This window comes from Mandrillus leucophaeus, unplaced genomic scaffold, assembly GCF_000951045.1.
Source record: "Mandrillus leucophaeus isolate KB7577 unplaced genomic scaffold, Mleu.le_1.0 Scaffold301, whole genome shotgun sequence".
Classification (NCBI taxonomy): domain Eukaryota; kingdom Metazoa; phylum Chordata; class Mammalia; order Primates; family Cercopithecidae; genus Mandrillus; species Mandrillus leucophaeus.
In genome coordinates, this window is record NW_012103155.1 from 1,651,340 (window position 1) to 1,667,725 (window position 16,386).

At 35.3% G+C, this 16,386-nt stretch overlaps 1 protein-coding gene across 1 annotated transcript in view; it reads right to left on the bottom strand.

Moving 5' to 3' along the window:
- ABCE1 (ATP-binding cassette, sub-family E (OABP), member 1) overlaps window positions 1–16,386 on the bottom strand; it is a 30,331-nt gene that overhangs the window by 12,892 nt on the left and 1,053 nt on the right. Inside the window, exons 3-10 of the mRNA XM_011987149.1 lie at window positions 10,452–10,581; window positions 9,289–9,374; window positions 6,837–6,934; window positions 5,736–5,853; window positions 4,748–4,885; window positions 4,543–4,612; window positions 3,845–3,941; window positions 2,559–2,648 (exon numbers count right to left, since the gene is read on the bottom strand). Coding sequence (XP_011842539.1) covers window positions 2,559–2,648; window positions 3,845–3,941; window positions 4,543–4,612; window positions 4,748–4,885; window positions 5,736–5,853; window positions 6,837–6,934; window positions 9,289–9,374; window positions 10,452–10,554 — 800 coding nt within the window. The 5' untranslated portion in view covers window positions 10,555–10,581. The remainder of the gene's footprint in view (window positions 1–2,558; window positions 2,649–3,844; window positions 3,942–4,542; window positions 4,613–4,747; window positions 4,886–5,735; window positions 5,854–6,836; window positions 6,935–9,288; window positions 9,375–10,451; window positions 10,582–16,386) is intronic.

Below are 16,386 nucleotides of genomic sequence, written 5' to 3' on the forward strand. Positions count from 1 at the left end.
ACTTCCTATGACTCTTTATCATCAATCTATCACTACATAGAGATCTTAACCTTATACCTGTAAATAAAACCAGCCGATTTGTGAAATGTCTTAAAATTTTCTCTACGTTGTCATGCCAATCTGTCTTAACATGTTATCCCTATTACAATTAAGGTTACTGTCCTCTCATAATATAGGAAAGTCTTGGGTAGTACTACTTTTCCTTACTACTTTTTTTTTTTTTTTTCCCCTGAGGTCCATCTACACTATTTATTTCACTTTCCTATTGCAACTATACAAAACAGTTACTGATATTCTAATTTTAAATTTATTCATTATAAGTGGATATAAGTACCTGATGCCTTGTTTTCTAGTGATGTGTCTAACCAGTTACTCCTTGAAACACTGGCTGTAAACCAGTATTTTCTTTCAATTTTCCTCTTATTGTTAGGACGTTATTTGGTATCTTTAAAAAGTTTCATGTGAAGGTAGATATTATCTATGACTTTCATTTTAGTATAAAAAGGGGATATAAAAATACTTTTTATAAAAAGTGACTTGAGAACTAGTGACCTGACTTTGTGTATTCCTTTCAAGACTATGGTACATGTGTATGCTTCTCTTTACCACAGTGTGTATTTTTCTTTGTGAAGTCCTTGAATACTGGGACTGTATTTTTACACTTGCATTCCCCAAAGAGCCTATCATAATGCCCAGGCTCTTAATGCCTGTGTATGAAGTAAAGATCATGGCTTCTACTTGGCTCACATAAGATTGTCTCTTTATCACTGATATTCTAAGTTTCACTTCAAAGTATCTACATGGATTATTTAGTATCTGTAGAACTTGTGCTCCTTGAATCTAAGGAGCTGAATTTTTCATCAATTCTGAACAGTTCTCAGCCATAATCCTTTCATGACTTTATTTTTCAGACTTTTAAGATATATGTAAATAGTTTCCTCATTACATTCTCCAGGTTTCTGAACCTTCCTTCCATGTTTTAATTTTATTCTCTCTCTGCTATATTCTGGTAACTTCCTCAGATCAGGTTTCTAATGCACTTTTCTGCTGTCCCTAACCTGTCTAATATGTTCAGTGAATCTGTAATGTCACCATGCTTTTAATTTTTAAATTTGTTTGGGTTTCTGAACATCTACTTATTGCTTTTTTGGTAGCATTATATCCTTAGGGTTTTGAATCCTTTTATTTAAAGATTTTATTTTGAACATTATTTAATAGCCTCCCTTAAAATTTCACCTAGAGTTCTTGAATCCTGCTGCCATATAATATCTGCTGGCTAATTTGCAGACTGTTTCCTCCTCTAATTTATAAATTTTATAATTTGCAATTTGAGTTCGTCCTCGTGAGGCATTACCTATAGGAATCCTGTGCAACCAGGGTTGAAAGCATATTGGTTTGTTGCTTCTGCTATGTACCATAAAAAAGTTCCAGACCCCTTAAAAATACTACTTTCTCACTTTGAAGGGTTCACAGATTCCAATGGTTATATAAATTCCAATTCCACAGCCAGGCGAGCTGCTGGCCCATGAAGAAAGATTTGAAAGACAGCGATCCCTTCACTTCCAGGGAGTTCAGTGAATGACAGATATTTGCTTTCTTGACGCTTCCGTGCAATGATAAAAAAGTTGTTTCCAATTTGCCCTTTTAGGGAGAAAGCAGTCCTTTGAGAGTCCTGGCACTTTATGTGTGAAAATCCAATACTAGACCTTGCTTCTTGCCCATGAGTGGATGTTAAAACCCAAGACCTATTACAGAAACCATCAACATCTGGTCCTATCACTCCTCTATAGTTCTAATGCTTCAGTTTTTGACCATTTGGGATTTCTCTCACTTTCTTGCAAGATGAGCCATGTATTTAAAAGGATGTTTATTAAATTGTTAAGTCAGAAGAGGCAGTATAACATAGAAAATGCTACACAGAAAAAACCCCTGGGGTCTGGTCACAGCTTTGTCATACAGTGAATTTGTAACCTAGAACAAACAACTAGATTTTTGACGTTATTCTTCATTTGCAAAATAGGAATACCATCTGAAGATTCCTATGAGATAACCATGAGGATCAAATGATGTAATGAATTTGAAAACTCTACAAACCACAAAAGCACCCGATAAACACAGGGTATTTTGAATACTAACAGAAATTATGACAAATTTTCTTTTCTTTTGCCTAGTAAGATTCCGAACAACCAGAATTACTCTAGTGAGTCTTACAAATTCTAAGCCTGTGTGTGTGTGTGTATGTGTGAAAATGAGAGAGAGAGAGAGAGAGAGAGAGAGAGAAAGATAGCTGAGAAAAGCTAAGGGTCTGCTTCCCATAAAGCTACGGAATTTGCAAATAATTTCAGAATATTCCTAGGCTCCCTGGAAGCAGCGGTGTTAATAAATGAATCTTGCACTGAGAACCTCTGTTCTAGATAAAGGTAAATTTAGGTGGTAGCTATAAACAAAGAAGATTAAAAAATATGTACATGACATTGACAGACCCAGTGTTTAATCTTCACAAATCTGTAAAAATCTCCAAACAAAACAACACAGTAATATGCCAGATCTCTACTTACCTATCTGGATTTATTAGAGATCGTATAGTAATAGCAGCCTTTAAACGCTGCTTGACATCTAGGTAACTAGAAGGCTCATCAAACATGAAGCTATGAAAAATAAAAATAAAAGCAAATATAATAAGTCTGAAAGACAAGACATTCTACCTTGCATATTATTTTAAAGCACTGTAGTATCAAGAGCTTCTGATTTAACCACAACAAAAATCTCCAATAGTAATTAAGAGTCTACTTGTAATGGTAAAAATTTCTGTATTCTGTTCAGAAGTAGAAAGAAAAAATTACAGAAAGCATGATTATACACCAAGTTTGGAGAGGGTCTACCAGTTTAGGCTAATTTACAAACTGGTAACTTCTCATAAAAAGTATTCTGATATAGTCTCAAGTAGTTTGGAGAGCTTTTCTCTTAAGTCAGCTGCATGTAAGCACAGTTTTTTGGAGGGTATTGCAAGAATTTATAGAATACTTCGTGGAGAAGTTAGCCTTCACCAGACAACAGGGCAGAAATGTGGAAAAAGGAGCAATAAATATCTGGGAGGAAAGACATTAAACGTAGGAAGGAAATGTTCCTCTCTTCTCTCGCACATGGCATGCCACAGTGATCTAAGGTGATTTAAAAAACCTCGTGTTTTGCTTCCGATATTAAAAAGCTTGCTAGCCTGGCTGGAGGGCTTAAGTCTTAAAATCTTTTCACATAAAAAGAGGACTTAGGCTGGGCGCAGTGGCTCACATCTGTAATATAAGTACTTTGGGAGGCCGAGGCAGGCAGATCATGAGGTCAGGAGATTGAGACCATCCTGGCTAACATGGTGAAACCCCATCTCTACTAAAAATACAGAAAAAAAAAAAAAAAAAAAAAAAATCAGCCAGGCATGGTGGCGGGCGCCTGTGGTCACAGCTACTCAGAAGGCTGAGGCAGGAGAATGGCGTGAACCCGGGAGGTGGAGCTTGCAGTGAGCCAACATCGCACCACCGCACTCCAGCCTGGGCAACAGAGTGAGACTCCGTCTCAAAAAAAGAGGGCTTAGATGATGAATAACTGACTTTATATAAAAATTTCTGGCACCTATCAGTTATAAACTATCTAAATAAATAAAGATTTTCCCGTGAATATAACAGGGAAAATGGGTAGTGGATACACAACTGCTTCAACATCCTACCTTGAAATTAGGGCCTTAGATACTATTTCTATTAATTTCTCTCAAAACCATTCCTCTATTAGCAGCATTACAACTGAAAACTCTACAATATGGATGAAGATAAACAAAAATTGTAAAGTAACCTACATATCAGCTTTCTGTATGCAAACGACAGCACAAGCAAATCTCTGCAACTCTCCTCCTGAAAGATCTTCAACATTTCGTTCTTTTAGGTGGGTTAAATCTACAAAGAACATAGAGGCATTGTGCTCAATGTATTTCACCTCTTCCAGGTAAAACGTATACTGCATGTCATCGTTTGAAGTTTGAATGCTATTTCAGTTGAAAATTGTTTAAAGTAAATATAACAATTACTGGAGATTTTCCCACTTATTTCAGGAATCCACATAAAGATGTCTACTTTCATCACTTAAGTTTGGGGCCTACTGAAATATATACACAAAATGGCTGGGCGCAGTGGCTCACGCCTGTAATCCTAGCACTTTGGGAGGCTGAGGCTGGTGGATCACCTGAGGTTGGGAGTTCAAGACCAGCCTGACCAACATGGAGAAACCCTGTCTCTACTAAAAATACAAAAAATTAGCTGGGCGTGGTGGCGTGTGCCTGTAATCCCAGCTACTTGGGAGGCTGAGGCAGGAGAATCGCTTGAACTTGGGAGGTGGAGGTTGTGGTGAGCCAAGATTGTACCACTGCACCCCAGCCTGGGTAACGAGAGTGAAACTTCATCTCAAAAACAAACAAACAAACAAACAAAACCATATATATATGTGTGTATATATATATACACACACACACACACACTCACACACAAAATAAACACTTACCAAGCTGCTGACATACAACTGCCTGTGTCTTTGTTTCATCTTTTCGGTCCAAAATAGATCCCACTGTCCCCTGCCACAATATACCAAAAATAGTTACTATTTTCTTTCAATATTAAAAAAGAATCACAAAGTAAAACACATTTATTTTGATATGTCTTTTATACTTCTATCAATATCCATTAAATTCCCTCTATCAAAAACCGACCTTTGCAGCCTTAGGAATCTGGTCTACATATTGAGGTTTGATGATGGCTTTTAGGTCATCTTCTAGAATCTTGGTAAAGTAATTCTGTAACTCAGATCCACGGAAATAAGTCAAAATCTCTTGCCAGTCAGGAGGATCCTAAAAAAAAAAAATACAGAATCACGTGAATTTAATAATACAAAGACAAAGAGGATGAAAGATATAGGAAATAGAACATATTTGCAAATAGAATACTTGTGGCTTTTAACTTAAGATTGGAGGCAAACATAATTAATATGTCTCCTTTCCCTATAAGAGCAAAGAAAGAAAACAGAACAGATACTATGTTATTCAAAACCAGATTCCCAACACCCAGGACATAGAAAGGCATCTAATAAGAGGTTAAGCTGGAAGGAATGTTTCCTGCTCATATTTTCAAAACAAGTGAAAATGTTTTCAAGTATCCAAGAAATCTTTCTGGATACTTAACCAAGGATTCAGAAACGAAATGTAAAATACACTTATGATTTATTCGAACAATTAATAGGGTGGCATCCACACTCTGGTGAAGCTCCATTTTATAATATCTACAAATAAAAATATCTAACTTAAGAACATTACACAGTGGCTCCTAAATTTCTTTATGTACTAAAGTTGGAAATTTACCATTCATAAGTCAAAAGCCTAATCAAACTATTCACTGCAACAAAAACTAATTGAGCTATTTTTACATTATTGGGACAAATTAAATAGAAACATGTGTAATATAGCAGAATCAAGCAGAATTCTGCTTCAGATCAAGGCTTAACAACTCAGAATTTTCAGTTAAGTAACATTAACAGATTTTTAGTTAAAAAGTACAAAAGAGCTTTATTTATAGATTTCGCAGCATTAATTCCACAAATAATCCTGAAAATAAGAATATTTTAAAAATACACATATCACTTCCCCCACAAAATCTCATAAAACTGACTCATGATATTAATTTTTACAAGGTGATAATACGTACATCGTACTTTCCAAGGTTTGGCTTTTGTTTTCCTGCTAAAATTTTTAAAGCAGTTGACTTTCCAATACCATTAGTACCAACTAATCCCAAAACTTCACCTGGACGAGGGATAGGCAACCTGTTACAAGTATACAAAAATAATAAAACAACTCAGACTTACATAGAAAAAGCCACATAACATCAGAATGATATATTTTAATGCACTTGCACTTCACATACATCCATTAATAAGTTAAGAAACATATACCAGATATTATTGGCTATTGAAAAAAAACAGCCAAGATTAACTTACGCTGTTAATTGTTAGAAATGCATCCATAAACAACATTATTTCAAGTTTTATTTATTCAGTTTTCAAAGTTCATCCTAAAGTAAATTTCTTCTTTACATGTAAGGCTCAGTTTTAATGTTTAACAAAATGCTTTGGTAAAAATTACATAGCAGGTGCACCCTCACAATGTCTTTCTTTTCTGGCCCGCCATTTACTTACTAAGGAGAGAAGTGCCACATCAACCAGAAATATTCCACTTCATTCTCCCTGCTACAGTACGCTCCTTAAAGCTGGCAGGTTGAGAAATACTTTTTTATTAGTAAAATCTAGACTCCTAGATTCAAAGTATTAGTGTTCAGCAGATAAAAATCCCAAACTAAGGATTTGTGACTTGTATTATTATTTTGTCCAAATTCAAAGTGATATTCTCTGTAGCTCATCAAATTAATGGATAAACAAAATCAAAGGCAAGTTCCTTTAAAAGTTATTCTGGGTATAAGGGTACTAGGAACAACAGTGACTCTCAGTCCCAGTTGTATATTAGAGTCACCTGGGACTTTTTCAATAAACTAAGGTCTAGACCTGACAATGTAATTAAACTGGGCTGAAAGCTGGGCATTAGTAGCTTTAGAAAGTCCCATGGATAATTGCAATGTTAGCCAGAATGAACCACAGACATATACAGTATGATTCTGCATGATGTTATAATATTGTATTTTCCTTTAGTGACTAGTTAATAGCACTTCTCCCAACTTCTGCATTTCTCTTAAAATCCCAAATGTATTTTATGCTTAACTCGACAGAAGAGGAATCTTGATGTGAAAATATACCTGTGAAGTTTGAAGGCATTGGCACAATATCGATGTGTGGTTTCTTTTTCCAGGTTGCTTGGTAGATTGACAATTGATAAGGCGCCAAAGGGGCATTTCTGTTATTTAAAGAATTAATTTTTGTATTAATTTGTAGACATATACACATAACTAAAATGGATTAAAAATATTTTTATAAGCAATCTTCTAAACATGAGGACTTTCATAAATATGTGAAATATTGTTACATTTCCTTTTACTATTTACTTAAAAATAAAAGGTTCCTTGAACATTAGAATCGTATCAATTGTCTCTCAGTATATGTGGGGAAAATTGTTCCAGGACTGCCGAGTACACCAAAATTGGCACATACTCAAGTCCTGTAGTCAGCCCTGCAGAACCTGAGTAAAAGAAAAAGTCAGCCCTTTCTAAAACGGTTTTGCATCCTGCAAATACTCTATTTCCAATTGGCATTTGGTTGGGGGGAAAAAATCCATATGTATGTAGATCTGTACAGTTTGAACCTGTGATTTCACGGGTCAACTGTAACTTGATATTCCCTTTAGTGATGGGCATAATCCCATACATTTAAAGAGTGCTTAATACTTACTGAAAAACCTTGTAGAACTTGAGGCTTTTCGTTTGGTTTTGTTAAAACATATTAGATAAGGGGAGGCTAAGAGGCAAGTCAACAAAAAAGTCACTGAATATATGACTTCATATTCTTTCCAAAACAGATGTTCTCCCTCTGTTTCCTTCAATTATTACTGCCCTTGTATGCTTCCTATTATACCTTGTAAAGTCGTTTGAGGTCACGGATCTTATCCTTTTCTGGGCTATTTCCATCCCACCAATAGCTAGCACATTTGCACAGACCAGGGATTAATGTCTTTCCATTATGACTTTTATCTATCCTATATGAAAAACATACTTGAATTCTTGAAGTCAATTCACATTAAAAAACAAAACACAACACAACAAAACAAAACACATAGGCTTATTCAAATAACATTTGACCGTAAGGTGACTGTCCAAGGAACAAGAATGACAAAAACAGGGAAGTCATTTAAGAACGGTAACGTGGGTAGAAAAATTTCTCATAAGTACAGGCAACTACAGGGGTACATGCAAAGATTATAACCTCATATTATTAAAGATCTGCTCAGCAGACATGTTCAATGAGCTCAGGGGACCAATTCAACGTTTCTGTGTTGAGAGATTCCAGGGAATTTCCATTTTATATGTTACAAAAATAGAGAATTACTCTTGTTTTCTAATAAAGAAACAAATAAAGAAAAAATAATAAAGAAATAAAGAGGCCCTCTAACCAAAACTATTAAGTTTTTACAAATTATATTTTTCTACCAGTGGAGTTACCTCCATTATCCTCTTCTCGTAAATATACATAGAATGCTTATATGCTGCAAGTGATTTAAACTTCTTTAATTCTACAAGGAAAAAAATATCCACTGTTTATATATGAGGTGCATTATAATATCTTAGTGTTCAGGAATTATACATTACTTCCCCACTCTCAGAGAATCATCTTATTAGTATGTTTTGAGCCACTCAAGAGTACATCCAAATTTTAAATTTTAAATTAATCTAATTTTCTTACAGCAGCGAAGAAAGAGAATAGATACTCTAGTGCTCAAAACCAGATTCCCAGCACCCAGGGTACAGGCAGGTATCCAAGAAGAGATTAGTAAATATTTGCTGGAAGGAATGCTTCCTGTTTATATTTTCAAAGCAAGTGAAAATGTTACAGGTATCCACAAAATCTTTCTGGATACTTAAACAAGGATTCAGAAACCAATGTGAAATATACACGATTTACTTGAACAACAGCATGGTATCTGAACTCTGGTGAAGCTCCTTTTCATAATATCTACAAACAGAAAGATCTAAATTAAGTATGTTACACATTAGCTCCCAAATTTCTTTTATGAACTAAAGTTGGAAATTTACCATTCAAGAGTCAAAAGCCCAATCAAACTATTCAAGGCAACAAAAACTATTAATAATTGAGCTATTTTAAGTATTACACTATTGGGAAAATTCAATAGAAGCATGTGTAATACAATAGAAGAAACACTTAAGAATTAGGCTAAATTTTAAAGTTTTTGGCTGTATGCATTTCTGTTTAAAAGGTGTGAATTTAAAATTCAATACGGACTTAGAAGAAACATGTAATGTGATGGTAATGTCCTTATAAAGAGGTGAAAAAAAGAGAAACTTTGGCTGGAAATGGCTTTATAGAGTACAGCAAGAGTAACTTTTAAAAGGGGTGCTTTAATTAATTTAAAAAAGCAACAATGTCACTGATATTAGAATAACACTTTCCTGAACTTATATTCTCTATTCATTTGCTTTATACTTTGCCTCACTTAAAGGAGTTATAGCATAGTACCCAGAATTTTCAGATTTCAGTTTTAGGTTACACATTTGATTCAGTAAATAAAATATTACTTACCTTAATACAGATACCACAACCAATACAAAGAGTTTCGGAAATCCATGCTATTTTGCTCTGGGGTGTAACCTCTATGCATAATTTTCCTGGTAAAGGAAAAGATATAATTAAGCCATTTCCCTTTATCTTCTAATTTTCCGAATACTGTTATTTAGGCAATGCTGGTTCTAAATTTCCATACAGAAGCAGATTTTCAAAAACAAAGGCCACGCAAAGAAATACATTTGAGATAATGCCTTAAATCAGTGCTTTGTGGGGACAGATTTGTAATCACTTATATGAATATCCTTGTTTGATAAGAGGGAGATGACTTTAAAATATATTTATTTTACTTAATTTACTACTGGGGAAGAAAATATGCTAGTAAAAATATGAATATCCTGAAATATTTTTAAGCTGATTAACCTAAATTTTAAATTCAAAAAACAAAACATGCCTTGAAAATGGTAAGGCAGACCATGAAAAGAATGAACTACTGTAGCCAGATCAGTAAAACTCCAAAAAGGTATGCAGTCATCCAATATACAGCTAAAATTAAACATGATATTAGGGATAATGGAATTTCTGAATAGCAAAGGAGACAATAACAGATGACAACTAAAGTTTCTAAGTTTCAGTAATTTTAAGATTCAGTAATTCTAGGCCTCATTCGTACATTTACAATTACTTAACATAGCCCTTAAGGATGACCAATAATTTTTCAACTGAATTGCTGGAAATTTATCTAACCTTCAAAGTATAGCTAAACCTTATGAATAGTCATTCTTATTAAGCTCTTTGTTCATTTTTTAAATATGAAAATACTGTCAAAGTTTATTGTAACTCATCTTCCATTAAATTACAATTACTATATATAATATTAAAGTAATTACAAGATTTTGTAGATTTCAAGATCAGTAAGCTGAACTCTGCTTTGAGTTCACATCCAATACACTTTTAAATACTGATGTATTATTCTACAATTTGGTCTTTCTTTTAAAAATAGGATCCTTTAGTCACAAAGCAATAAAAGAAATTTAGAACAAACTAGTTTTCTTGTCTTCACAGTTTATGAAACTAATGGTGAACACAAAGTATATGCTAATGCCCGTAAAGAACTATCAAACCAGTTGATTTCTTTCACGGTTTTCCTTTATACTTAAATGATCCACAGAACAGCTTACCCATTCGAACTACAGGACAACTCTTTTTGCATTCCTGTCGGCATTTCTTAGGTTTACATTTGTCATGGTTGACAATAGCAATTCTCGTTAATTTGTCTGCCATAACTGTGCGAAAGAATATCCAGCTCTTCTATGAAAGAAAAAATAACAAATTCGATGCAATTAGTTAAGGGAACTAATTTGCATACATGAAAGACAGGAAAACATAAATGATCATTATATGGAGATGAAATGATTATCTGCAAAAAATATAAATTTTGACAGTAAAAATTATAAAATAATCTATAATCTAGTAAGGTTGGGAAAATCAAATTTTACATATATACTTTAATCAGATTTACATAAGAAAAAAATGCCATTTACAATAGCGACAAAAAGAAAATCTCTAAGAATATACTCAACAAGATATATACACAAGAAAACTTTAAAACAACACTGAATGACATACATGACCTGAACAAATGACATGCTATCTCAGTTTTTATAATAAAGAATAGTTAATATCACAGATTTACACCCTTCCTGAATTTATATATTTAATTCAATCTCATGTGAAAAAACAAACAAAAGAATCCCATACATGTGGTGGTGTGTGCCTGTGGTCCCAGCTATTCTGGAGGTTGAGGTGGGAGGATTACCTGAGCCTAGGAGGTGGAGGTTACAGTGAGCTGAGATCATGCCACTGTACTCCAGCCTGGATGAGACAGTAGGATCCTGTCTCAAAAAAACAAAAAAAAAAAAACCAAAAACAAAAAAAAACCAACCCAGACAAAGCAAATCTAAAGCTCTAATGGAAAAAGAAGTATTAATAGCCAGGAAAACTGAAAAAGGGGAAGCAGGATGGGGGAAATCCCACAAGCTCTTCTCCCAAACTAAGCATTACTTCACGTTGTATGTATCTGACTATAATGACACTGACAGAAATGGCAAATAATTATAATAGCAATGAAATTAAAAGGAGACCAAGTACCTATATGTATATACTATGCTCACTTTTAAAGCTTTTAGAAGTCTTGATTTTCCAATTTAATCAATTACATAGCATTAACATCAAAGTGAACTTAAAAATCTTTTACAATGTTGGGCTTAGTGGTGCAGAAATTAATTTCCTTAGAATGGTGATTAAAGTAAAAAATTACAAAAAGTGCCTTAATACTGAAGTTTATTCCAATATGTAATGAACGAATCTGAAACCAAGACTATCCATTTAGAAAGACATCATGTCTTTTTCTTACTGTGATAATCAATCTTGATTTTTTTTTCTTTTTTTGATAGACTGCTTCCCTTTGTAGACATCTCAAGTCTTTTCACACCCATCAATATCATTAGGCTTGGACGGGGATAAGAGATCTTGCTCCTCAATGCTGTCCTAGACTATTATCTCTCCCTCCTCTCTAAAAAGTTTTATGTCTCAATTATCTAACTGCTTTAGTTAGTAGTGACCACCAGATCACTCCCTTTCATTCTTTGAAGATTTCAGCCCCTCTGTCAACTTTCACACACTCTTTTACAACACTTGACATAGTTCTTGGTGATTTCAATATGCTCACAGATGACCCTCCTGTCCTCTCATTTATTAACCCCTCTCCTCAAACAGCTTGTCTTCTACCCTGCCACAGCCATTCATTTTTTTCTGGTTACATCGTAGACATTATTATTACCAGTAATTGCAATCCTTCTATAACCTCAACTTCAAAAACTCCATTCTCCAACCACCACTCTTTATTTTTCAGTTCACCCTCTACTACACAACAATCCATCAACCCTGATTCCTCCATTCTCCAAACCTTTCATTATCTCTTGATTCTATCATATTTCCACTGTCCCTCAGCTCTTGGTGTTTTTATTTTTCTTCTTACCCAGCTAAAATACCCTTAATCACAATCTTGGTTAAATTAGACTCTTCACCTGCACACACAGAGCTGAAAATGGGTAGGGAAAAAAAACACAAAGCCTGCTGACTAGTCTCCCTTTAAATTCATCATCTCAAATGGACCCTTATGCCAACCAGCAATCACACCATATGTATTTCCCTAGCTAAGACCATTTGTACACTAGAAGACAGTCCATAAGAATGTCCCAACAATTCTCCCTTCTGTCTTTAACTTCAGCAATTATTCTCTCCACTGGCTAATTCTTATCAGCATTCAAGCATTCTATTATCTGACCCCATGGTCTCCCATTGTTTTATCTCTCCTTCTTCAAGACTATTTCAAAGAGTTGCTTATACTCAATGTCTCCAATTTCTTGCTACATGCTCTCTGGAATCCATTCTAGGCTCTAGAGCCCATCATTTCATCAAAACAACTTGTTGAGCCATCATTGTTCTTCACATGGCTAAAACAAATGTTTACCAGACCTTAATTCACCTGACCAATCAATTGCATTTGACACAAATAAACACTTTTCCTACTAGATAAAAACCCTTTAACTTGGTTTTAGGATACAACACTAATCCGGTTTTCCTACTACTTTCCTGGTCACTCATCTTCATCTCCCAGGCTTCTAAATGCTGAGAGAGCTCTAAGACTTGGTCATTTTTTCCCACATATACTCATTCCCCAAGGTGTTCTATTCTGGTCTCACAGGTTTAAATTCCATTTATATATTGCAAATTTCCAAATTTCTATCTTTAGTCAGGATACCTCTCTTGAACCCTTCCTGCCCGCTTAACATCTCTGGAAGGCTTAAGAGGAATCTTCCAAATAAGCTCCTGAAATCCTCACCAAAATTTCAGCAGTCTTGCCCATTTTGTTAGATGGCAACTCCTGTCTTCCATTTGCTCAGGCCCAAATCCTTGAAGTCATATTTCTTTTCCACCTAATAATAGCAAATTCCGTTGAAGCTATAAAACATTCAGAATCTGATCTCTTCTCCCGAGTTTGGTGTAAGCTATCATTATCATCTCTTACCAGCATTACTCAAATAGCTTCCTAACAGATCTCTTTGCTTTTACCCTCATCTCTTTCTACTCTAATCCTCAACAGTTCATTCTCAACACAGGAACCAGAGTAAGCCTTTTAAAGAGTAAGCTAGATTATGTCACTCCTCTAATTAAAATCCTGCAATGGCTTCATTCTCAATCTGAGTAAATGCCAAAGTCCTGAAAATAATCAATGAAGCACTGATCAGCCTCTGTTAACTTTCTGATCTCATCTCCAACTACTCTAGCTCTTGTAGTATGGCTCCAGCTACCTTGGCTCTTTGTTGCTCCTAGCACATGACAGGCATGTTCTTACTTCAGGATCTTGGCACTTTCTGCCTGTAATGCTATTACCCCTAGAGAGTTACATGGCTTACTCCTTCCAATCTTTACTATTTCTCAGTAAGTCTTCTCTAACACTACCAAAAAATACACTCAACTGCTTCTTCATCCTTCTTTCTTGCTTTTTCTCCCCAGCTCAACTATATGACACACTATATATTCCATATATATCTGGTGTATATGCACACATCTATTGTGCATGTGTGCATGCATATTCTGTCCCTCTACAAACACACACATTTTTCCCCTCCCCAAGTAGAATGTACTCCATCCATCATGAGGGTAGGACTTTTTGTTCATTCCAGTGGCTGAACCTGTGCCTAGCACACAGGAGATCAAACATTTCTGCTAAATGAATGAGAATATGAATTTAAATATAGTAAATAATTTTCCTATAGGTTATAACTTTAGAAATCTTGCAAGTTACCAATATTTTATAGTGACAGTTGTCCACTAAACTACATACTGAAAAAAAAAAACAAACCATTCAAAAGGAGACTAAACGTTCATGTAATAAACACAGGGTTATTCCAATAAACAGGTTGACTCTATTCCTCCAAAAACTGGTCCAGGTCTTGTAAAGATTAGAAGAGGAAGAAATTAGATGACTTGAATTGTCACAAAAAAGCTCTTATTGGGGAAATGACAACTTCCTAGGAAATGAAGATTCTTTAGTAAGCTATTAAAACTGGACACCATGCATTCTAATTTAAATACTGAATGCCTTTCTACAAATTACTCAGTGAAAGAGCATAATGAATTTGCCTCCAGGGGATAAATCTTTCATCACGAAATTGCTTAAACTTTATTTCGTTAAACTACTAAAATATTTTTCAAACTATTTTAAAAACCAAAAGACTGTAAAAGACAATTTAAAAAAAAAAACATGGGGATCTTGCTATGGTGTCCAGGCTGAATGGACTGATCACAGGACACTACAGACTGGGACTCCTTGGCTCAAGGGATCGTCCTGCTTTAGCCTCCTGAATAGCTGGGACTACAGGTGCATGCCACCACCCTGGCTTGATTTTTACAGAAGAATAAAAACATACCAGAAGTGGTTAATAAACTGATTTATAAAAAAATAGTGATAAATTGTAATGCATTTAAGAAAAATGAACATGGATTCTTTGTAGAACTGTTAATTAACTGTGTAAACACTTTTAATTCAATTTCTGTATCAGTTTCAATAACTGGGGCAAGGGGATTCTCTACTTCTTTTTCAATAGAAAAGTGAGGCACAGTAAAGCTTGGAGAAGAAGATTACAGTTAACAGGCTCCTGTAAACAAAGAAGTATTTGACGATATTTCAGATTCGAAGACAAAAGTGTTCAAAATTGACACTAGAACAATGACCCTCAGTGTCATTCTTCCAGCTGAGAGGAAAAAAGGAAGTGAGGCATACTTGGAAACATTTACAGTCTAAAGCCAAAGTAATTGTAATACTGTGTAAAAGCATTTCAAAGATTGCTGTTAACTAATGATGTTTAGTATCACATGAAATAGTCTAACCCATGCTTATGGTAGTTTATTAGTCTTATAAAACACGTGTAAGTTAGGAGAGGTACACGGCTCTGATTTCAAAGAGTTTTAAGTTTAAGACATTTAGAAGGAACTCTAACTTAATATTGTTTTCTCCCCCTCCCTTCCAATTGTTAAATGCTTTTCCAAACAAACAAACACAAAAACTCCCTTTTTTAAAATAGGGGAGAACTAAGGTTTTACAAAGCTCACAAACTCCAAACAGCTTTTGGTTCAAATACAGCTTTTGGTTCAAATACAGGTTCTGAGCCTTTGGTTACACTAACAAAGCATTATTGTCAGGTGGCTGGTATACAATGAATATTCTCAGAATATGGGACAAACTACTGCAACATAAGTGCCACTATCATAAATGACTAGTTAGCAGTCCTGTTGGGAAAGAGTAAAAAAAGATAAAACATGTTATTTGGACAGTTCTTCCTCTTAGAGAATTTTACCATCAAAAAAGGGAAAATAAGCTGATGTAGTTAATGGGAGGTGGGAATTCGGCTTTGGCTGTCATTCATTCACATTACGTATTAAACGTCTACAATGTACGAACCCCGGAAGAGATAATAAAGGTATTCTGAGTAGAGACATCAACCTTGATCTCAATGAGTATTAGATGCAATAAAGGGAAAAATGGGTAAGGGGAGAAAGTGCCGAGTAGTATAAAAGCGTACCAAAAAAACTATAGGATTTCTACTGGGAAACTACTTGGGACAACCCCAGTCATAGCTGCGTACACGCTGTTCTGAGAAAAGCAGAGCGACATGTGGGCATCATTTCTATAAAGCCTGGGAGTGGACAGGGAGTATTCGACTTCATGGCGGCAAGATGCCATGACTCATTCCACTCACCAAAACGTGGAAGCCACGACTTCCCACAACCAAATATGCACATGTGACAATATATCCATTTTAGGGTGCTGGAGGAGTGTGGGGGTAATAGAGGGTGCTGTGGGTACAGAGGGTGCTCTAAGTTCTAAAGGTGACTTCCTCTCCAGCAGGGTTAGCTCCACGGCGGGAGTGGGGTAAAGGGGGAGTGGAGACTACGGCATCTAGATCCATTCTCTAAGTCCCTGGCGGGCGTGGCAGGCAACAGCGGCGACAGCCGGGTCGGCTGGACGGGAAGACTGAGGCACCCCCA